The 23,853-nt window shown below is 42.2% G+C and overlaps 1 protein-coding gene across 1 annotated transcript in view; it reads left to right on the top strand.

Moving 5' to 3' along the window:
- The first annotated feature begins 2,763 nt into the window (after window positions 1-2,763).
- Window positions 2,764-23,853, top strand: part of LOC147703551 (vomeronasal type-2 receptor 26-like) — a 102,462-nt gene continuing 81,372 nt past the window's right edge. Inside the window, exon 1 of the mRNA XM_086928931.1 lies at window positions 2,764-2,883. Coding sequence (XP_086785057.1) covers window positions 2,764-2,883 — 120 coding nt within the window. The remainder of the gene's footprint in view (window positions 2,884-23,853) is intronic.

Genomic DNA, 23,853 nt, shown 5'->3' with positions numbered 1-23,853 from the left:
TGGGCAGTAATATCATCCAAAAATATAGAAAAATATAGATTTTGTAATTTATATACATATACGTAGCAAATGTATTGTATATTATATACAATTAATATAATGCAAAGTAAATACAATTTACTAATTATTTCGTACTATATATATATATTTTTTTTTATAAACACACACATATATATGTATAATTGTTTATATGTATATATTGTATGTGTATATATATACACACATAAATACAGTAAAACTGTATATCATAATTAATAAAACATTTGCCTTTAATATTATATTATGTTGAATTTTTTTAAATTTCAAATATAGTACTATATAAAGTATATATGATTCCTAACATCCAAAAATACATACACAAATCAAAAACAAAATAAAATATAAACATTAAGATTACCAAATATATTAATTAATTTAACAAATATATAAAATGTTAACACGTTAATACCCTAAAAAAATAATTCACTAAAAATACTATAAACATTAATATACAAAAGATAAACAGATAATAAAATTAATTCAATTTCACTAGTATTAGAAAAAGTCTCTGGAAATATTAGATCTACTATTCAAATTCCAGTTTATGCACCAGTAGGGAAAGTGTTGGAGTTGGGAGGGGTTGCATTTACTATTCCCACTCCAAGTTAAACAGCGGTAGGTAAAGTGTTGGACTTTGGAGGGTTGGACTAATTTTTCTTCTCCAGCCTGAGCAGCAGTAAGAAAAGTGTTGGATTTCAGTGGTTTTAGAACAACTATCCCCAATCTAGGGTAATGAAAAATAGGGTAAGTATTGGACTTCAGAAGGTTTACATTTATTATTCCTACTCCAGTCGAAACAACAGTAGGGGGAAAGTGATGGACTTTGGAGGTGTTAAATTTAATATTCCCACTCCATTCTAAGCAACAGTATGGAAAGTAGTGGACTTCAGAGGGGTTATATTTACTAGCAGTACTACAGTCTAAGCTACAGCAGGGAAAGTGCTCTTCATAAGGATTTCATCAATGAAAACAAATCCTCTTAATTTAGTAAAAATGTGTAAAAATGTGTGAACACAATAGAAAATATTCTTAAATTACAGAATGCAGAAATGAATGTATATATTCATTAACAAAAATGTTAACATACAAGTTAAAAACGAATGAAAAACATAAAATTACATTTAATAATATCAACTTCCCTAACTGGAAAAATAACCAAATTATGAAATCATTACTTATTTATTTTCAATCTTTTTGTATTAAACAAATTAAATATACACAACAATTATCACAGAAACTAAATTTCACAAACACCATTAAATGAATTAAATAAAAAAATGTAAATATAAAAAAATATTATACATAATTAGGTACTTTTAATAAAACACATACAAATATCAAATAATACAGAAATATTATATATTTATTTTCAAGGCAGAATTCTCACCTCAATAAAAATGCATTTAAACATAGAACTAAAATACTAAGTTAAAGAAATAAAACATTACAACAATTCCACAATAATGAATGAGCTAAGTAATTTACATGATCAATAATCACTTTCTTGTAAATAGCATTAAATTAAATACATTTTTTTCAACTTCCCACCCTATTCCCCTATAAAAAGCAGCAACCTGCTAATAACATATAGATTAAATAAATCACTAATGAACTAGCTATATAATTAACAATCAATTGAATATTAAAATTATAATTAGAAACAATTAACAATAATTTTAAATTGTTTAAAACTTAATTTCCAATCCTGTAACTGTACAATCCCAGCAAACCCCTGCTAAAATATACTTTATTATTAACAACAATAAACTAAAATGAAAATACATTTGCATCCTCCATGCCATCACATACAAAATAGCTATTATGAATGGGCATGATGCATTATGGGGCTGTTAATATAGGTTGCACCTGATTATCACCTGATTCCATTTGGTGCTAAATTACTTGCACAAAATCATCATTCTGCAACGAGTCCCAATTACGAATCCGTCATACATACAGAAAAAAATTGCTATAACGATTCACTATTTTTAGGCACTATATTAGCAATTTCGTTTTTATTTGGTGTGCAAACAATTTGAGACAAAAGGGTGTTCTATCATAAGAAAATCCAATTTTAGCAGTCGTAACCAGTTTGTGACTGTTTGCCAAATCACTAAACCTCTGTACATCTAGTTCTTAGTTCCTAGCACTGCCAATGAGTCACACAAGAAAACAAAACATATTAGAAAGAATGTGATAAGGTGAATCGAATATGATAAGGTGGATCTCCTTACCAGATTCTTGCACAACAATTGCACTCATCAAATTCAAATAGGCAAAGGTCCTTCCTGTATATTATATGCAATAATTTGCCAGGAATGATACAAACACCATTAAGTGAAATGTAAAAAGGAACATCTCTGAAAGGAAAATCACAGAAATAATATCTATTATATGAGCATCAGCGACACAGAAATATTCTTGATGACAAAGAAAGCTACTGGTGCTAAACACTCGGTTGACACACAACACGCTATTGGGATACAAGGAAGATAGGTGATGTAGGAACTGTGTTGGTTTTTAGTGGCTACTCATTTACTTATGGTTTACTAGGAAATACAGTCATTGAATGATTATTCCATAATATTATTGTGAAGAGTCAATGTTTCCTTTCAGCTTCTACACTACTTGAAGAATGTCCGGACAAAGAACTCAGCTGGCAAAGAGGTTTTTTTTGACAAAAATGGAGATGCTCCACCGCTTGTCGATTTTATCAACTGGCAGATGACCTCGAATGACACAAGCCGGTTTCTGAAATTGGGTACCTATGAGGCTGATGCACCAAAGGGCCAGAAGCTCATCATCAACAGCAGTGCCATTGAATGGGGTTGGGACTTTCATACAGTAAGAGAAAACAGGTTTCCAAAATACAACTCTTTATTCTGCATCACCAACAATTTACAGCACTGTGAAAATGCAACTTGCTGGTGGAAACAGCCCATATGTGAACATATTTGCTATGTATGGCTCTTCTAGAGACACTAGGGCAATTAACTGGATTCATGTCCAGTAACTTACTGCTATGATGTAGTAACAGTTGTTACCAAAAGCTGTTACCCACTGTTGCTACATCATAAAATATTTTACGGCTGCTCTGACAAGCATCTTTGAGAGCCTTTTAGAGAAGCACCTGAGAACAAGGAGCATAGCTTCTGGAGTGGATAGATGGGAAGATACAGAGAGCTAGTGGGGTGGGTAGTAGTAAAACAGGTATCTAAATCTGATGATTAACTGCTATGGCGTACCAACAATGGTTGTCAAAAGCTGTTACCCACTGTCTCTACATCACAATGGAATTCCAGGCTGCTCTGGTAGGACTCTCTCACAATGCTTGTCAGAACAACACTGCCAAACAAAAGAGCACATCGTGGGGGGAGGAAGAAGAAGGAATGCACAGAGGACGTTGGTGGTGGTTGACATGAAGCCAAGCTTGTTGTATACAACAGGGAGGAAAGGCAATGTAATGTATGCTCCCCATTACAAGTCTTTCCATGCATAGTACTTAAAAGAGGGAGCAGATGATTTGATAGGTCATACATAACATAGAATTATGGATGGATAATTGTGAATAACAGCAATGTTTTTCAGCTTAGGGATCTAAGTGATGATAGACCACTCAAGTTTCGCCCTCCTTGGCTATGTAATGTCACTCAGAACCTCTTGTAACAACCGGCTGCTTGTTTTTAGAAAGCCTCTCCAGCGACACAATCTGCACACTCTGTTCAAAGCTAGGAACAAAACAAGATATCCTAGTGCTTGCTGTGCCCGTTCAGGGACAGATTCTAATATCTAAATGCATCATTGCACCACAGTTGTATCTCTAACACAGTAGTTATTTTATATAAAAGTGCACTGTCCCTTTACGGGTAAGAGGGGTACTCCAGCCACAATGGCCGTAGAACTAAAGCTGTGTTCAACATGCAGCTCTGCTAGCGCTGATCTTCCGTCCTGCAGAAATGGATTGCCAATTCAACACCAGATCTAGTCCGCCAGGTATGGGGTCTCAGGGTAACTTAAAAGATCTGGCATAGGGTACACCCACTATGTTTTCAGAATAGGGGTAGTGATAGGTAGACATATATGGAAATCAGACTGCCGTGGTTGAACTGTTTATCCTCTTCACCATGTTCATATTGCTGGTTACATTGCTTTGTTTTATCTGCCTAATAACCATAAGCATCATTTAGAGACCTCCATGGGCCACAGCTGTGACCCATAGCCAGCCCTTTGCTACCCCTGCCACTGCTATTGAAACCCCTATGTCCTAAAGGCAGTGGAAGGAAAACAAGTTAAGAAGGGCTCTCATGAGCCATGTTTACTTTCTGTAGCATTGCAGTTACCACAGACCTCTGAATGTTTAACCAATACATGCGTTCAGTAGTGGAACATGGGATACAGTGAAACAAAATATCAGCAAAAAAGTGTCTCCAGTTTTTTGTCTTTCTTTGGGAATGTAAACAGAAAATCCGTGCAGGAGAATCAAGAGAGAGGACAGGAGAGAATGATAGAGGAGATGGGAAGAGAGAATAGTTGAAGCAAAGAGAAGATAGGAAGAAGACACTGCACAGTGCCAGATTGGTGAGAGACAAAAGCTGCTGAGTTTGTTTTTTTTGGTTGTGAGAGAGAGAGAGAGAGAGATAATAAAGAGACATCTAACAGAGAGGAGCCTAATCTAAGAGCAATAGAGTGCCGCAGGTGTGAGAAAGGTTAAGACACATGAGTGAAGTGAGAAAGACACAGACTATAACAGATGAGAAAGACACAGTAAAAGTGACAGAATACGTTTCAGACAAGTGTGAGAAAAAATGGATAGGGAGACCGATGGCCGAGAGAGACAGCTGAGAAACAGCAGATAGGTCAGAAAGAGAATTTGGAGAAAAGGGAAGAAGTGGTGAGAGTGGTGATTAAGAGGCAGATTGGTGTGAGGGATAATTTGAATAAAGAGGGGAGAGACTGGTGAAAAAGAGGGACAATAAAGAAACCAATGGCAAGGAGGGTAAGACAGTGGAAAAAAGCTGTGATAAAGAGATGGAACAGTAAGAGACAGAGATAGCTGAGAGAGGTGTGGAGAGATAGAGCAGTGATATAGAAACAGATGGAGTGGGACATGGCTGGGAGACAGGCAATAGAGGCCACAGAGAGACAGATGAGGAAGATCGTATAATTTCACTTCGTATGATGTCATCTGGGACAAAGGGCATGTGATGTCACTACCACTACCCCGGGCAATTTGATAAATTGATGCCCATGCTAATAATTGCAGCTCATTGTCTCTGTGCAAGAGCACAACTGTTTCAATAAATGTATTGAAAACTCTATTTGTGTCTTTCTTCTGTTTACCAAGGGCATGCGTGAGCAGACAATGAAATAGGTAAGATCTGTTCCCATGATTCCCTTGGGGATCAGAGTTTCATGTTTGAGATTGTTAAAATCACCTGCCACCACAGAAAAGTTAGGAGCTTTGGTGAGGCACTCTAAGCGAGCTGGGAGTTGGACCAAAAGTCTCTGATGGTGTAGATTGACTCAGTACCTACATTCTGAAGTTCTGTCATTCTAATACGCAGTCCTAGGTTCTCTAGTGGGAACCGTATAACAGTTTTACTGATAATACTGTACCGTGCACACACAATAATGTGTGGAATGGCATCATTTAGTGTACTGATGTGTTTAAATCATATTTAAATATTTGTTTCCACCCCACTTCAGAACTACAAAAAACTGTGCTTCATTTGTGCTTTGATAATTCTGATATATTCTGAAATATTTGCACCTTTCATTTAAAGGTATTTAAATTTTTTGGTGCTAGGAACCTTTTCTTTTCCAGTACTCAGCAACATTGTCAGATAGATCCTCTCACTTTGAAATCATAGAAATAAAAGTAAACAACAAGCGCCCTCAGAAGATAGGGACTGACATTTAACATTTGTCTTTGAATGCACAGCAAATGTGACAAGATAAGAACAAGATGTAAGGTCCGGTTTACAGAGAGCAAGCAGTTATGGAAGAATACAGTAAACAATTGATGCTCCACAGGAGGCACGAAAACATGCTGGACAGCCTAGAACAAATAAAGTCAGCAGATAGAAAGTTAGAAATGTTAGAACCATACAGCCATTGGTAAGCAATGGCGGTATGCATTCCAAGGGAAGCTTTCAGAAAACCCACAAGAAGTCTTTTCACAATCAGAGAACTGCGCTGTCTGGTGGGTTTTGATCTAAAAACGGGAAGCTGACTTAAAGTGAAATGAACAGAAACATAGTGAAAAACCTTGATTTTTGAGGGAAATGGCAACGGTGTGGGGATTGATTAGTCTGCTGCTTTCTGAATGTTAAAAAAGAGCACTTTTCATGTTAAACACTGATTTTACGAAAGGTTTGCAAGGTAGATGAGCTACAAGTTAGCAAAAGTTGTGATTAAGGAGGGGAGGTAAAAAAGTCAAAGAATGAGAAACAAGGAACATTCTTGAATTACAATGCAGACTTATCTATGGAGTAAACCCAAGGGACTAGTGCACTTGACACTTCTGGGGCAACTTAACTATGCCTGTGTTGAGAACAAAGAATGTGACAACTTTATGGCCACAATAATCACAGAGGAAGTGGAAAGGTCTACTTAGAATCCCCCAGACATGAGGGCTGGATAGCAGCGGTACTGGGAGAGAATGATGTAACTGAGCTGAGATGCTCATAGTTTTAATGCTGAATTTAATATCATTGTATTTAATATAGTTGTAAAAAATATTGATGTAGAAAATATTGTAATTTTGTTTGTCTTATTTAATATGTAATTTGTCATAGTGTGTTTTATTCTGTACATTTTTATTTGATTTTAATAAGACAATTATTTTTTTTATTTTTTTTATTTTTTTTATTCAAGCAGAAAAGTTGATACTACAATCAATACTTTATACCCCTACATTGAACATCATGATATGATTTGAAACATATTCATCCATAATTATTATTCAAGCATAAAAATAGCAAACCTAAGCAATTCCTTTTACAAAAAGGAAAGAAGTGCTCTCCAACCTATACATGCATTATTGACATTCAGGACTAAAAACAACAATTTGATGACCCTTCCTCACCCAACTCACTCTTCAATATGTCTCCATATCTTGTTAAATCTTTTTAAGGTCTTGTCGTGTGCACATTTTCATGAAGCTTCACCTGCCTGATATCAATCAGCTATGGTTAAGATTGGGTATCTATACAATTCTCAATTTCTGTAATATCAGAGATCTTACAATGAGTAAGCATGAGCGGATTTTGCGGATTGGCAATCCGCGAATTTTGCGGATTTGCGGATTCGCAATCCGCAAAATCCGCGAATTCCCGCGAATTTGCGGATTTTTTTTTTTTTTGTGTTCGCCCGTGTTTCTGCCAGTTCGCGAGGGTTTTTACAATTTCGCAATTTGCGAACTTACCTGTCGGGTCGCAAGTTTTGCGAACTTGTTGTTTCTACGTGTCCAGCCTGTTTGGGACACTCTTCTTCATCACTGCCACTCTCTGTCACCACTGCCACTCTCTGACTACTCATGCCACCCTCTGGCCCACCCATGCCACCCTCTGTTTCATCACTACACCCTCTGGTTGTCCAGTGTACATTATTTTCGGCAAAGCAAAGCACACCTTCCCTGCCTCAAGTGACCTGAATTAATTTGGGGCTGATTAATGTGTCACAGAATATTTTTTTAGCTGGCACCTGCTTCCTTAGTGCGCCCTGATTAGTGATCTTTTGCACTTGCTAAGTGCTTTCATTGTTGCAAAATTAGTTACAACACCTGCCCTGCCCCAACTGACAATAATGAATTAGGGGCTGATTAATGGATTTTAACTTCCAGCCTGGCTCCTGCTTGTCTCCCTTAGCTGTAATTCAGGACCTTTGTGGCATATGTGTAACTATTCTGAGGTTCAGAGCAGGGTCACATAATAGTTTCAACTGGCAACTGAACTCTGGAGGGGCCCCTCAGGAAGCCCTACAGGAAATGGCTACTAATGATGTGCCTGAACTTTTGAACCTGGTAAGTAGTTACTTTCAGTTTTGCCAAGATCGTATTTCTGCAATTTCGCACTTATTCGCGGGGCGCGAACTCACGCTAACAGTGCGAGCAGCGCGAGCAAAATCCGCTGCTCGCGGATTTGCGGATTTTGCGGGAAATTCGCAAATCTCGCGGATTGCGGATTTCCCGAAAATCCGCAAAATCCGCGAGCGGAACGGATTTTCCGCCCACACCTAACAATGAGCAATGCAACATGAACAAATTGTTGCTGTGTGACCTTGAGGTCCCTCCTTTGTGCAATGATACCAAATAGAGTGACATAATTATCAGATTTTATAGTTAGCAGGAATTTCCTCCTAATAAATACAAGGATCACTTGCCAATATTTAAAAAGCTGAGGTCAAGTAAAGCAAATATGTAACCAATCACAATTCGGACTTGAGCATCTAAAACTTGGTGACGAGACTGAAGGACAGATTTTATTGATGTACTACAAAGGGGTCGATTCCGATCCCATAAGGAAGGCATTCCCAGAGCCGCCCAGAGCTGTAGCCTCCGACCAACTCGTACTGGAAGCTGCGTCTTCCAAATGACGAAGTACAATGCTCAAAATCCCTAACGATTCGGTCACTTCGAATCCGTCTCCATTTTATCAACGAGACACCCTCCTAAACGCTGAATGGAGTCGTACGGAGGCACGTTTCAAGCCCATTTACGACCGGCTAAGTACGATCCATACTTCCCATACGCCAAATCCATCACCACTACCCACATGTCAGAGCATCCGGAAGAGCAGTATTTCAAGTCCGAAGCCGGCCACAACACGATCGTTTGTCACAGACGGTAAGTCAGACACCTACCACACACAAAAATGCCACGACCCTGTGAAACAAAACATTACACACAGCTTGGGAGGAAGCACAGCCACCATTGTGGTGGGGGGAATACCTGCAGCATTGTCTACCCTATAGGGCAGTGGTTCCCAAACTTTTTTGACAGGCGGCTCCCTTGACCCATTGCCCATTGCCCGCGGCTCCCTACTGTTACTTTTTTGGGAGGGTGAGGGGGTGTAAGCCCGGCCTCAGGAGTACTTGCATTTTTCTCCCTGAAAATAATTGGGATGAAGCTGATTAATGTATTATAATCATATATGCAGGGTGTTTTGTATTACTAAGGCAGCGCCTCTAATAAATATTCCTAACTACACTTATATGCTCATGCCTTTTTTAGAGTACCATTTTAAACTTTTTTATCCCACTTACAGTGCTAGAAAGCACCCCTATGCATGTAGACCCAATTGCCAAAGTGTTTCTGCGCTTGAAGAATATTTGCATGCATTTCCATTTCTACCCATGTCATACGTGCCAACACACCTGTCTCAGCATGGTGACTCACATTTTTTTAAACCACATACAGCTTTATTTTTGCCATCTCCTCCCTAAAATTGCCTCCAAATCAATGCAAGTAAAATAAATTCCTCAGATCTTTTTTTTGAAACGTCCCTCTTTCTTGCTTCAAATGTTGGCATTATGCCACATATGGCATTTTACTTCCCTGTGTTCAAGGAGAGAGCCGGCCTGTATGTAAGTGTGTGTACTGAAAGAAATGTGTACTGGAAGTACCTATGATTCAAGTACAAATGTCAATATTTAATAATACTTAGTGTGGTTAATAGAAAGGCAACTGTACTTTCCGGATAACTTGCATTGGTGTAAAATGCATTTGAAATAAAATGAATCCATTAACAAGTCTAACAAAACAAATCAGGATTCTTCTGCCTATTTTGGGAGTGTTGGAATGTGGGGATCCAGTGAAATATGGAGTTCATCTCTCTCAAGATGCCATCAATTAACCACTACGTTTACAGATTTAGGCATGTCACTTACAAATCATAAACATCATATGTTTAAGTCTAATTAGTTCAACTGAAACCAACAACCCCTTCAACGTTAAATGCATTAAAGAGCTTGGTGCGCGGCTCCCCTGGCTGCACTTCACCACTCCCCAGGGAGCCACGGTGCACCGTTTGGGAACCACTGCTATAGGGGACTGGATGGATAACACTAGCAGCCATATAATGCCCATAGGGGGGTGGATGGCTAACACTGCCAGCAATCTAATGTCCATAGGGAGGTTGTATGGCTAAAACTACCAGCGCTGTCTACCCCATACGGAGGTAGATGGCTAACACTCCCAGCATAGTCTCCCCTTAGGGGGTGGATGGCTAACATTAGCAGCAATCTAATGCCCATAGTGGGGTGGATGGCTAACACTACCAGCAAACTTATGCCCATCGGGGGTGGATGGATGACAGTTTCAGCATTGTCTACACCATACGGGTGTCGATGGCTACCACTCCCAGCATTGTCTATCCCATAGGGGGGTGGATGGCTAACACTAGCAGCAATATAATGCACATAGGGGGGTGAATGGCTAACATTACCAGCATTGTCTACCCTATAGTGTGGTGGATGGGTAACACTCCCAGCAATGTGGAGATAATATTGTTTCTGGGGGGTAAGCCCCCCAGCAATGTGGATAACATATGGTATTTGGGGGGTGAGTCCCCCAGCAATGTGGAGCCAATATGGTGTTTGGGGGGCTAATCCACCAGCAATGTGGAGACAATATGGGATTTGGGGGGTAAGCCCCTAGCAATGTGGAGACAGAATTGTGTTTTGGGGGTAAACCTCCCGCAATGCAGAGTCAAATCTGGGGTGTGTGAGGGTCAAATCCCCCAGCATGGCATAATCATAATGGCAGTTGGGGGCAAAGCCCCACCGCAAGTTAGAGATTATTTGTGTATCGGGGGCCAAATGCCCACAGCAACGTACAGGCCAGCATTGTTTGTGAGGAGGTTACATACAAACAGCTATGTGTAGCCCCATCTGGTGCTTGGGGGGTAACACTCCCAGCAATGTGTAATTGGACAGTGTATCATTTTACTGTCTAAAACCATCAATACACACATTTGGAATACAAGCTGCTGCAAAAACCCAATATTCTAAGCCAATTCTCACTTTTAATGAAACGCAGTCCCACACTGTGGCATTAACGTTTACTGGCAAGCTTAAAGAATGGCTGGAGTGGAGATGTTTTAAGCCTAGGGCCTAGGGGAAAAAAGAACAAAGACTAACATCGACTCAATGCCCCTCAAATGCAGGTGAAATACATTGGTGCTAATGAACAAAGGCAACAGGCCAGACACAAACATCAGATCAATTTCAACATGTGTGTGTGTAAGCTCTGACAGCTAGGCCTGACACACACAACGGGGCTGCTGAACTCTACTGTTCCATATGTGTTTTGAATCCAATCAGGAAGTGGCCTGGATAGTGTGGGAAATCAGGCATTTATCGATGAGTGGGTGCACCAGGGTCACCTGCAGCCTGCGCTGTGGGTGGCCTCCAACAACCACAACAAGAGACTGACTCACTTCTCAAGTCCCCATCAGGCCACTGTGGTGCCAGTATCCGGTCCACTGAGCAGCTGTGGTGCAAATTGATGATGTGGGCCAGACTTCAGAGAAGACACTCTGTTGTGGCCTGTGACACATGCCTTGCAAGTAGCAGTGTCTTCTCACACACCCAAACATGACTTCCAGGGCATGGCAGGTTCAGGTGAGGCTGTATAGGAGGTAGGGGCCTTGCAAGGAGCAAAGTCACTATTTGGACAGTCTACTCCGTTCCCCATTGATCAGCAGCATTGTGCCTCATTGAATACAATATTAACAGGTGACATCGCAAGTGCCACCATGACAGTGAAGATTAGGGAATGTATGGCAAGAACTTCATGAGTGCCCAGGCATCATTGTGATTCAAATCTGACCATGGGTCCATAGCATGTTGAGTATGACAAACGAGGGAATGTCAGCATCAGGTAGGTAGATTCAGAACACTACATACTAGGAGGAACACACATTTGATGGTGGAACAGGAAGTGCCAGACCTACACATATGTATGTGACACATATCCCAAGCATCTGTCTACCACAACACACAACCAAACATTGCAGGGCAACAGGAGTACACATACTCACAGAAGGGTGACATTGTGATGAATATGTGTACACTGAAGGACAGAGGATACCAGACCTAACAGAACACAAGTATACAAACTATAAAAAATAATTTATGAACCTACCACTACAGCAAAACCAGAAGTGTTTGTGTCACAGTTGTCAGAGCCACATCTGTGGACTACATTCCTACTTGCAATGGGGAAAATCTTATGACCAACAGAAATGTCAGAGACAGTCACCATATGTGGCCTGCTGGTGCTGCACACAACTCTAATTCAGAACATGTACACTGTCACCTTTGTTTCATGTCATTCACAGCAAGTCTGCACCAAACTACAAAAGCTGAAGTCTGTGCAGCTAATGTTTAATGTTATTTTGATAATGCAGATGGTGTACTGCAGAAATCCTGGCTGACTAATGAGTCACCATAAAGAGGATACACCAACAGGCTTTGGAGGCTCCAATGCGCTACCAAATGTGTAATAGAGTGTGACAGCCCAGTTGATGATGCTGGGGGGGGGGATCAATCTGTGGGTCACATACGCAATACATATAGCTATTTACGAGATAGTGTAAATGGCTACATCTTGTGAGGATGGTGGATATGTGCAGAATGAAATGTGTGTTGGACACATTTTGTACTTTAATACTGTATCAAAATCCATTAATCCGTAAAGGAGACCCACAACAAAGACATATGTACCTCAAACTCCAGGGCAGGGTACACATTTATGATTGGAACCCTCATGTACACCCACAAGCCCCACCATTGCCATACCAGATGATAGCTACAAGAAAGTGACAATGCCAACATCTATGAAATGTGTGAACCGGTCCAGTGTCACTTGTGAGTGTGCTCACAGTGCAGAGTGTTGTCATCACAATGAGTCCACTCCCTTGGTGCCCCATCATCTTGGCCATTCCAAGTCAGAATGCCATGAATATCTGCATGTGTATAGTCTACTTGCAAGTGTAGGGATGTGTGTCTGGACTAGTTTGAGCAAAGTTGGCATAACAACTCACATCCCTGCACATTCATTTGAGGTGCCAATAAGACCATAAGCAATGAAATGCCAAACAATGTTCCAGCATCATGACTTAACATCAGAAGCAATCACCACCTTCATCCGAGGGCATCATACAAGGGCATTGTTGACCAATCAGTGACCACTACTGACTACAAAGGGTAACTTGCCACTCATGCCCACACACGACTCACACAAGCCAAGGCTAGTTGGAGGCTAGTACCTCCTGTTTCCTGTGATGCAATTAATTTAGCACACACCAGTGTCCATAAAGTGACCATCACAACAATCATCCAGGTACATAAATTGTGAAATAGCAAGCTTCAGCAAACACATAACACATACACAGATTCACTCTGGCTCCTGTTTCTGCATACTCACATACACATAATCTACAAATATGCACATGTCAACTTCAACACAAGGCCTGCATCAACTCCACATATGCAGGTATCACCCCTCCAAATTCCAGGTCAAGGTACATGCTCAACTCTCATTACTAACAGACCCACAAAGATGTCATGAGCCTCCTCTGTTTAATCTGAATGTAAAAGCATGTCTGAAACAAGCTCCGGCACACTACACAAACCATAATTATCTGAGTCATCCTCACTCACATGTGCGCTGCCCTCACCTAATCCACACATACACTGGCAGCACCACTATCCATCAGCATGTGCGTAATACCTTTCAAATGCATGACATGCACACAATGTACAGTGCACATCCCCTCCTCAGCAGACGTCAAACGTAACATGCCAGAGGGACAACTCCCATTACCAGTAGCACACTCATGCCACAACGTGCAGCATCACTGCACACCCTGACATGCACACTCCACACATCACCATATCTCAAACCAAGGCACATACATAGCTAAATGGATGTGTACTCAGTCATTTGCATATCAATACATACCCTCTCATATCTTCACAAGTCCAACCATGTGTCACTTGAGTAAAAGATCCATTCTCAGAATCAAACACAACATACTACAACCCTAGAACACCTCATATTTCACCATCGAGCAACCATTAATCACAGTGCTGGTGTACATACCTTCACAAACACTTGTCAACTCTGTCACATATGCACTTTAAACCTTGTCTCAATGTGGCCCAGTTACATCCACATAACACTTCCATGAGCAAGAACACCACGGGCTCATGTACAGTGTCGAAAAACCTCACATATCAAAAAAATGCAATGTCACTACCCAATTGAACAATAGTGCCACAGCTCTCATCACCTGCAAAAATCGAACTTTGTCCAGCTGGATAGTCCCCTATCACATCTACACATTCCTACCATACTTTGTGCAGTATGGAGGCAGGAAATCAAGCTTGCATACTCTGAATCACACACCTGCATGTCAAGCACTCACATAGGGTCAATGTGAACACACCATGTCACCAGCACGAGAACTGCCATTGTACTTTAGTCACAACCCACACACTCTGATATTCTCCTACATGGTACTGTCACCATCACATAGGAGTCTACACTACACACAAAGTAATGTTACACCAGTCTCCCTCCACTTTACCCTTGTGTGTGCTAGCTCCTCACATGCAATATCACATTGCTCAACATACCTGTTGTTAGGTTCCACAAACACATTTCAACATACTCCCCTGTGTGGCTTTGCAGAACATAGTTGAGGCATAGGTTCAAGTGGCATCTGCATGGCAGAAAGACGCACTACACATCTGCGCACACACAGTCCAATTATCTGAACACATGTATCACAGGGCCAAGAAACATACATCACAGCACCCCTAGCCCAGATCAGTTAGACGAGGCACAGCATCAAGCATAACTCAAAAGGACAACGTTAGTGTTGTAGCACAAATTACAACCTATATACAAATCTCATGCTCAATTACAAATTGTGTGTGGGTGAATACACGATGGTAAAGCTTGCATAGACAAAAAAACATCATCAACAAGAAGTATCCAGACAAAAGCAAGATGGCACCACACACATTTGGATGAGAAAGCACTGGACTAGTAAGACCATGGAAAACTTGTCAAACAAGAACATCTTCATATACTTGAATATTAGGAGGCAACAGGGAAAGATTCCTGCTCACCTCACACACCATGGGCTCAGCATATGTCACATATGGTCACACTGCCATGATGGAAATTCCCTACAGTAGAAGCCCACCAGTGGCAAGCTTGTCATTGGCAAGGCTATACCAGATCAAAAGGAGACACAGAAATGGCTCCAACACTATCAAGTCACATGTTAGCCTTTGGCCCAACACCTTGTGTACATGGTTGTGTCCAAAGTCACCACCATGTATACAAAATCCAGATGTACCAAGATGTACTGATGAGACAGGTGACTTGCTGAACATCACAAACATTTTCTGCAAGCCCATCATAAACTGTTGCACTTTGAAACACTTGCACATGTTAACATATGTCAGCATTACCTCTGTGCAAAGGTGACCTGAAAACAGAAAAGCTTGGCAGATTCATGTCACATTCAGGGCCATGCAGACTTGTATACATACAGTAATAGGTCACATTCTCCATGGACCACATGCATCATTGACAGTGATGTGTGTGGATGTGTAATTGATAACATTAGTGGACTGTTGAGTAGGTACTGACTAGACTCTGGTGATCCTGGTGTTCCATAGACTCTCTCTGGTGGAAGGATGGCACGCACCTTCTCCTCCCAGGAAGTGGAGCTCACAGGTGATGCAGGAGGGCCACCACCAGTCCGCTGACTTAAGGCGTGTTCTCTTGCAATAAGATTCTTGACCCTCCTTTGTACATCACAGTACCTGTTCCTGATATCGTCCTTTGTGCACAGGCAAGGCGCTTGAGTGTTTACCTTGTCAACTGTCCTCTCCCACATCCTATTTCTCTGGGACATGGGGGTCTGGTGGACTTGGTTCCCAAATAACTGTGGCTCTACTCTGAGTATTTCATCTACAAGTACTTCCAACTCCGTATCTGTGAAACATGGCTGTTTTGGGTGCATGGTGAGGGTGACGTTGAAGGTGTGGGTGAGTGTGAAGGTGTGGGTGAGTGTGAATGCGTAAAGGAGTGTGTGTTTGAGGGTGTCCTTTCTCCCCCAAAAAATGTGTGGCTGTTGTTTGGTGGTTGATGTGTGTGTATGTCAGGGAGCAGTGTCTCAGGGGCTCTTTTAGTGTCTTCTGGTCAGTTCTGTTGTTGCAAAGGATAATGGTAATCTGTTTTGCCCTTTATATAGGTGGATTGGTGGGTGTGGATAATGATTTAGTTTTTTTTTATTTGTAACATGGCCAATGCTTGTTTTCCTAAGATTTTACATTTACCAGTTGCATTTTCGGTCACAAACCGACAAGTTTCAAAGACGGCGTCGTACTCATCATCATCAGTTTGTGGGTTGAACCGTGTCGGATTCATGCCTGCATTGCTATGTTTCAGCGTTCCTAAACTATTCAGTTGCATTTCCGGTCACAAACTGACATGTTTCAAAGACCGCGTCATATGCATCGTCATCTTTTCACGCGCTGAACCATGTCTGATTCATGCCCGCAATGCAAAGTTTCAGCGTTCCCATACTATTCGATTGGATTGGGCTTGTTTCCTGATGAATTGGTTGGACGAATCAGACTCCGAAAATGTTGGTTGGAGTTTACATCCATTACATCAGACTCAAACAACTCGTCTCTACACCAACTCACAGGGCAGAACACGCCCTCGACCCCATCTTCACAGTAGACAACAGCGTTCATTTCAGCCACACTACACAACACCCATGGACTGACCCCTACTGCGTACATTTCACCATCGACAAACCCAGGGCACCCAAACCAGTCCCACCCCCTCCATGAAGAAACTAGAGCAAGTTCATTGACGAAAAACTCAACTCTGCCCTCACCCGAAACAACCACACCTCGGCACCTGATGCCAACATCACAGCCAGAGAACTCCACACTTGGATCACCAAATGTGCAGATGAGCTCGCCCCGCTACGCAACCCTGACAGACAGCACCCCAGGAAAGCCACCTGGTTCACCACCAACCTCCAAGAAGCCAGACGCACCTACAGACACCTAGAAAATAACTGGAGAAGCACCAAGACACCCAAAAATCATGCCACCTACAAGGAGGCTATGAAGGACTACCACACCAAATCAGAACCACCAAGAGGACCTTCATCTACACCAAAATCCTTGCAAACTCCACCAACCCCAAGGAACTCTTGTCATCCAGGAATTCACCAACCCTTGCAGCGAAGCCACAGACATCACCCCATCCCAAGACCTCTGCAACAAGCTTGAGACATACTTCCACCTCAAGATCAAAAATCTCTACCACAACTTCATCAGCCTTCCACCCAACGCCACAGATGCACTGACCAGCCCACCATCTCAACCTGGAAGCCGTTCACAGTTGAAGACACCACCTCAACCATGAAAAGCATCCACTCAGGGACCCCACCAACCCTTGCCCCCCACACATCAACCAGAGAGCCGCCAATGCCATTGCACCCGTACTACAATGCACCATCAACACCACCCTCAAAACAGGCACCTTCCCAGATGACTGGAATCGCGCAGAAGTCAGGCCCCTGCTCAGGAAACCAACAGCTTACTTCACCGACCTCAAGAACTACCGACCCATCTCGCTCCTTCCCTACACGGCCAAAGTCGCAGAGAAAACAGTCAACAAGGAACGGACACAATTCATCGAAGACAATGCCATCCTTGACCCTTCCCAGTCCGGATTGCGAAGCAACCACAGCACTGAAACTGCCCTACTCACCGCCACAGATAACATCCACACCCTCCTGGACCAAGGCCACTCCACAGCCCTCATCCTACTCGACCTATCAACAGCCTTTGACACCGTCTCCCACTGCACACTGGTTGTCAGACTATAAAACGCCGGCATACAAGGAACATCCCTAGACTGGTTGCGATCATTCCTCACCGGAAGAAGCCAAAGAATTAGACTACTGCCCTTCCTCTCTGATCTCACGGAAATCACCTGCGGATTACCACAGGGATCATCGCTGAGCCCGACCCTCTTCAACATCTACATGGCTCCCCTCACCGGCATCTCCGACAGCATGGCCTCAACATAATCTCCTACGCCAACGACACCTAGCTCATCCTCTCCCTCACCAAAGACCCCGCCACCACCAGACTCAACTTCCAGAGCGGAATGCAGGAAGTCGCCACCTGGATGACCAATAGCTGCCTCACACTCAACGCCAAAAAGACAGAAGTCCTCATACTCTGAACACCCCCTTCAACATGGGACAACACCTGGTGGCCAACAGCCCTAGGAAGCCCACGACCCCCTCGGACCATGCCAAAAACCTTGGCATCGTACTCGACTTATCCCTCACCATGAACCAACAGATCAACGCTTTCACCTCCAGCTGCTTCAACACCCTTCCCAGCCTCTGCAAGACCTTCAAATGGATCCTCCGATATCAAGGAAGACAATCACCCACGCACTCATCACCAGCAGACTAGACTATGGAAACGCACTATACGCCGGCATGAACAAGTTCCTACTCCGAAATCTCCAGACAATACAGAATACCACTGCCCGACTTGTCATCGGCATCCCCCGGCAATAACAAATAAGCCAACATCTGTAGACGCTCCACTGGCTCCCCTTAATCATACGTTCTTATATAGCGCCTTTTCACCGTAAGGTCGCAAGGCGCTTGCTTTGGGAACCCTTCCTGGCTTTTCCCTGCGAAATAACCCCTACTGGGCATCCCCAAGGTGAAGGCCAGGCATCCCATCGCGGTGGGGCCATAGTGGAGATTAAGCAAGCTATTGCCCAGAGTTGCAGAGTGTGAACCCATGATTCGAGTAGGCACCGAGGCGAGAATTATCGAGTCCGTGGACATTTTGAGCTCAAGACCCTGCCGCGCCGGGGATTGAACCCTGGTCCCGGGTCTGACCTCTGCATCAGGGTCTGCCTCCTCTAACCAGTGAGCCACACTTCTCCCCTTGGAGAAAAGAGTCCCTTGCAAGATCCTCACCCACACCTACAAATACCTACCAACACCGGATCCCAATTACCTCAAAGACAGAATCAACTTCCACGTACCCAAAAGAAACCTCCGATCTTCCAACCTCGCATTGGCCGAAACTCCACGCATCCGCAGAGCCAGAGCAGGTGGAAGATCCCTATCTCACATCGCAACCAAAACCTGGAACGAGCTCCCTGCAGACATCAGACTCGCCCGCTCCCTGAACTCCTTCAGGAATGCCCTCAGACCTGGCTCTTTGGCTAACGGAGCTGCAACCCCCCACTCCCTCCCCCCAACGCCGTGGGACCCTCACGGGTGAGTAGAGTGCTTTATAAACCCCTGATTGATTGATTGATTGAAAGCATTCTGGAACAGATTCCGTAGGAATACTTTCTGAACGAGCTCGGATTCAGGGCCTCCGTTCTCCCACAGAACTGTGCACAGAGATCTAGAACCTGGGTGAGTTAGGGTGACCCAAAACTCACCTTAGTTTCAGAAATCCCCTTACCAAGCTAGCTACAGTGTCTCATCGGTAGTAATCACTTACCAATGACTTAGACAATCCAGAACATGAACTTAGGGTACCTCAGGTATCGTGGAACACATGAACACTCTTTCGTTATATAATCATTACAAACCGAAACTGGGAGGCAAAGAACACACGTGCAAGTTTGAAATGTTTATTTTTCAATGCAAAGTTCTCAAACGCAGTATCTTATATAATATCAACATACATATTATAAAAATCAGAGTTAGCAGCATAGTCACTAATCCATAATAAGCAAAAGGTGATAGCATGTTATGATGCAAACTCTATAGAATTCTGTATCACCTATATTTCGCGCACCCTAATTAGCATATTATATTATATCTAAGAAGGTCTTGTTTGGGTTCTAGCAGGGCGGGCCCATACCTCTAATTCTCAGTAGGAGTAGATCACATCAACAGCTACCAGCTCTCTGCATGCGAAGCATCAAGTGTGTCTATTCATTCCCTGTAACTCTATCTTAAACCCGCGTAGAGCCCAATGTTGGCAGCAACATTATTTGTGTTATGTCTAATGTAGTGCGAGGATCAGGCTTTCAGCAACCTTGTGTTAGGTTATTCTTAGAGGGTGCAGTTCTCAGTGTGCAGACAGTTGTACCAAACACGACTGATATCAGAGCAATAACATATTATTCTCAAATAAATCACATCTTTCGTCTAGGTTGAAAGCTACAATAACAATTAGGTGTCGTGTGCAAACTGAAGCCGAAGGAAAATATGTTGTTTAAACATTTAATAAACTCATGCTAACTTAACACAATATATAGAAACGCAGTAACCATATGACACCCCCCCAATGATCCGAGGACGGTTAAAAAAGGAAGAAAATATAAGCCAATACTATATGAGAGGCCAAACATGGTAGCAGAGTTCAACAATATTGAGCCAAGCTAAATGTATGTAAGTGTATATATTTTTTTCAATAATAATAAAAAATGTATGAATGCCTATAGTGGCCACACAAAAATGTAAAAATTCGAACTTAAGGCCAACTCCAAGTACATAGGCCTAGAACAAATGAAAGTCGAATGTTCGTAATAAAAAAGGCACCATTCAGAATTACTAAAAAGTCACGTGCCATAATAATGAAAGTCTTCAAAGTCACTCATGGGTTGAATGAATATGCAAAATAGGTAGCTACAGCTTCCAACATGAAATCACTGTCATCATCCGAAAACAGTTCAGCCATCCAATTAAGCAATGGGAAAGAACATACGTGCTCCTCCAGCACTGAATCCTCTAGCAACATCAGAGGACAACTCAGTGGGTTCTCGAGAATGCTATGCGCCAGAAAGTCATGCGCTGCTGCGGATATGTCCCACTGACCCATTAGTCCATGCATCGCTGCCACAGCCATAACCCTTTCGCCAGAACAAACCAACTCGTGAGCAACTACGGGGCTCATTAGCTGATCAAAATCGACGTCAGGAGAAGTCGGTAAGCAGAGACACAAATCAATGGCCCAGTTGAAATCACAGCTCAGGCAATGAAACACAGGCTGGACACATGTGAAATAGGAAAATCGGAACGATAATCCAAAAGCCGTGCCTAAAGTCGCAAGCGGCAAGGAACCATAGTAATCAAGCATCCGGTTGCGAAACTGCATCAGTAGTGGCTGAGCGTTTCCTTGAGCAGGATGGGCATCCATGTTTTAGAAAGCAAAATATCACCAGAACGCCTGCCGCCAAAGCCAGCAAAACAGGAAATCCGCCAAACAGACTTGCGAATATAGAATGAAAGAACGCAGGGATAATACCAAATACTTTTTCAAACGTAGTCACGAGACCACTGCTAACCAATTTAAAAAAATGTGCCAGACCGGTTGTGGAGGAGGCATTGAAGATTTGATGAACCAGCTCGGAGAAATGAAATGGCAAATCAGTATTTAAAAGTGCCTGCACCTCTGTGCGTGTGTTAGCTATGTGAAGCCATTGAATTATGTATCCTGTGAACACAAGATGCATTCCATCCATGCACTCCTTTTCAAACTTTCATAGATTCTCGTGCAAATTTTGCTTTCATATTGAATGATTCATTTATTTCTCATTTTGTTCAAAATATGTCATTATATTCATGACTATTCAACATATTCCATGTTTCGAAAACGTTTTTTTCACATTAATGACATTGCCCAATGCATTTCAAGCATAACGCCCTTCCTCAGGGGACTTCATCAACTCTCGTCGTAGTAAAATCTTAATTCTGCTCTTTTTGATCGTAAATCCCACTGAACCACGGTCCCGCTTTCATAGCCTATTAGAAGCTTCCCCTCGTCTCTTGGCGTGTCACTTAAATGTACAACTGGACCCGGGTGCGTCTTTGTAGACCTACAGGCCGCCACATCGCTGGTCTTCTGCTCCTCTCATGGCTCCACTGCAGGCACAGGCTCCCAGACTCAGAGTCAAGTGAAAAAAACGTTTTCGAAACATGGAATATGTTGAATAGTCATGAATATAATGACATATTTTGAACAAAATGAGAAATAAATGAATCATTCAATATGAAAGCAAAATTTGCACGAGAATCTATGAAAGTTTGAAAAGGAGTGCATGGATGGAATGCATCTTGTGTTCACAGGATACATAATTCAATGGTGATATATCTGAATCTTGGTAAGCCCAGCAAGATTACCACCCATTGCACCAACGACAGTATTACCCCAACTCAACAACTTTCTAAACAATTACCCCAAAAAAGAGTGCGGGACCCATAACTAATCATTTTTAGCTATGTGAAGGACATACGTTTCGCGGGCAGAGCTCAGGGCCACTTGTTTCTGAGACAATAGGGCTCTTATACGGCTCAAACCATTGAACTCCATTCTCAAGGTTGGTATTCGTGGCCAAATTGAAACATCTGAATTCCCATGCGTGGGTGGATATAACACATTCTTGCAACAAACCACCCGTTCTGATACAGTAACCACATATGCGATACCGACCATTAACCCACAACACATTTCGTTATTTAAAAGTAAATAACTACCGTTGGATAATAAAGTGAATGTGGGAACTATTGCAGGAACCGGTGTCCCTTTCAAAACACAGGCTAAATTATGCTTGTCCTGATTACACGAACCATGCAACTGGATGTGTCTGCATATTAGTGAGCGGTCAGGCGACTGTGTACATTCTTCACCATTCAGATTCACTTCATTCCCCTCCTTTAGGCATCTGTATGTGTATGGTAAAGACCATGTCTCATGGAGGAAAGCACTGCCTAATGGTTCATATCGCCCTATAGCTATATATTTCCTACAATTTGTAAATTTATACAGAGCAAAAGGTAAGGTAATAATACCATGGATAAGCCATGTAGCAGCAGTCACCTCAGCCACAGAAAAGGGCAAGGATTCTAATTTTTCAATGTGCAACATAGAAAATGATGCATCTCTCATTGAAAGCATGCGCTGTTTTTCAGTCAAATTAAATGGGGCAAATAGTGATGATACGTTCATATAACTCCAAGGCACTCGACCAGACTTCAGAGTCTGTAGTGTCCAAGCAAACTGCATTACAGAACGCAATTGATTTTGACCATGATATAACACGGACACTTCATCATGTACAATGTCAACAACAGAAGATACAATATTGTTCAACGTGTAAATTCGGGAAGAAAGCGTGGTAATACTGTTATCGACAACTGCAAGCACTTTTTCTAAATTTGCTTGATCAATTGCTCTCAGGCGCTTAGCAGCCTCAATTTGAGAAACGTTCCAAATTTCATTGTAAATCGCATAAATCCATCGTTTAGATCTACCTTTAGCTGGGCCTTTTATAAAATCGTTCAAATCCACATTTTCAGTCAATTGAGACAGATGTAGTTTAACTGCAGCTAACGTGGAATGTTGTAACCAATTCTGACACCGCTTCCCCACAGAATAAGTTGTGACAGTATAATCTTCTTCAAAACGGGGATCAGGTCTGACTTCTGTGAACCCTTCAGCCAAACCCAGAAAACTACGTTGGCAAGAATCAGCACTTCTATGCTACATCAGCCAACCCTTGGAATCCAAACTGGAAACGTTAAAGGAAGAATTGTGCAAAAGAGCTTGCAACTCATGAATTGACAGTTCAGTAAAATTACCCCAGCCTGAATATTCCTCTAAATCTGGGATGGCTGGTGTATTTAATTTTTTTGAAGTAGCCAATCCAAAGCATGTTGTTTGGAAAATGGATGAATTTAAAAACAACATGTGATTCGGGATGAGACATGC

This window comes from Lissotriton vulgaris, chromosome 7 (genome assembly GCF_964263255.1).
Source record: "Lissotriton vulgaris chromosome 7, aLisVul1.2, whole genome shotgun sequence".
Taxonomy (NCBI): Eukaryota; Metazoa; Chordata; class Amphibia; order Caudata; family Salamandridae; genus Lissotriton; species Lissotriton vulgaris.
Note: the sequence above shows the minus strand (reverse complement) of the source record. Positions and strands in the feature narration are given on the sequence as shown.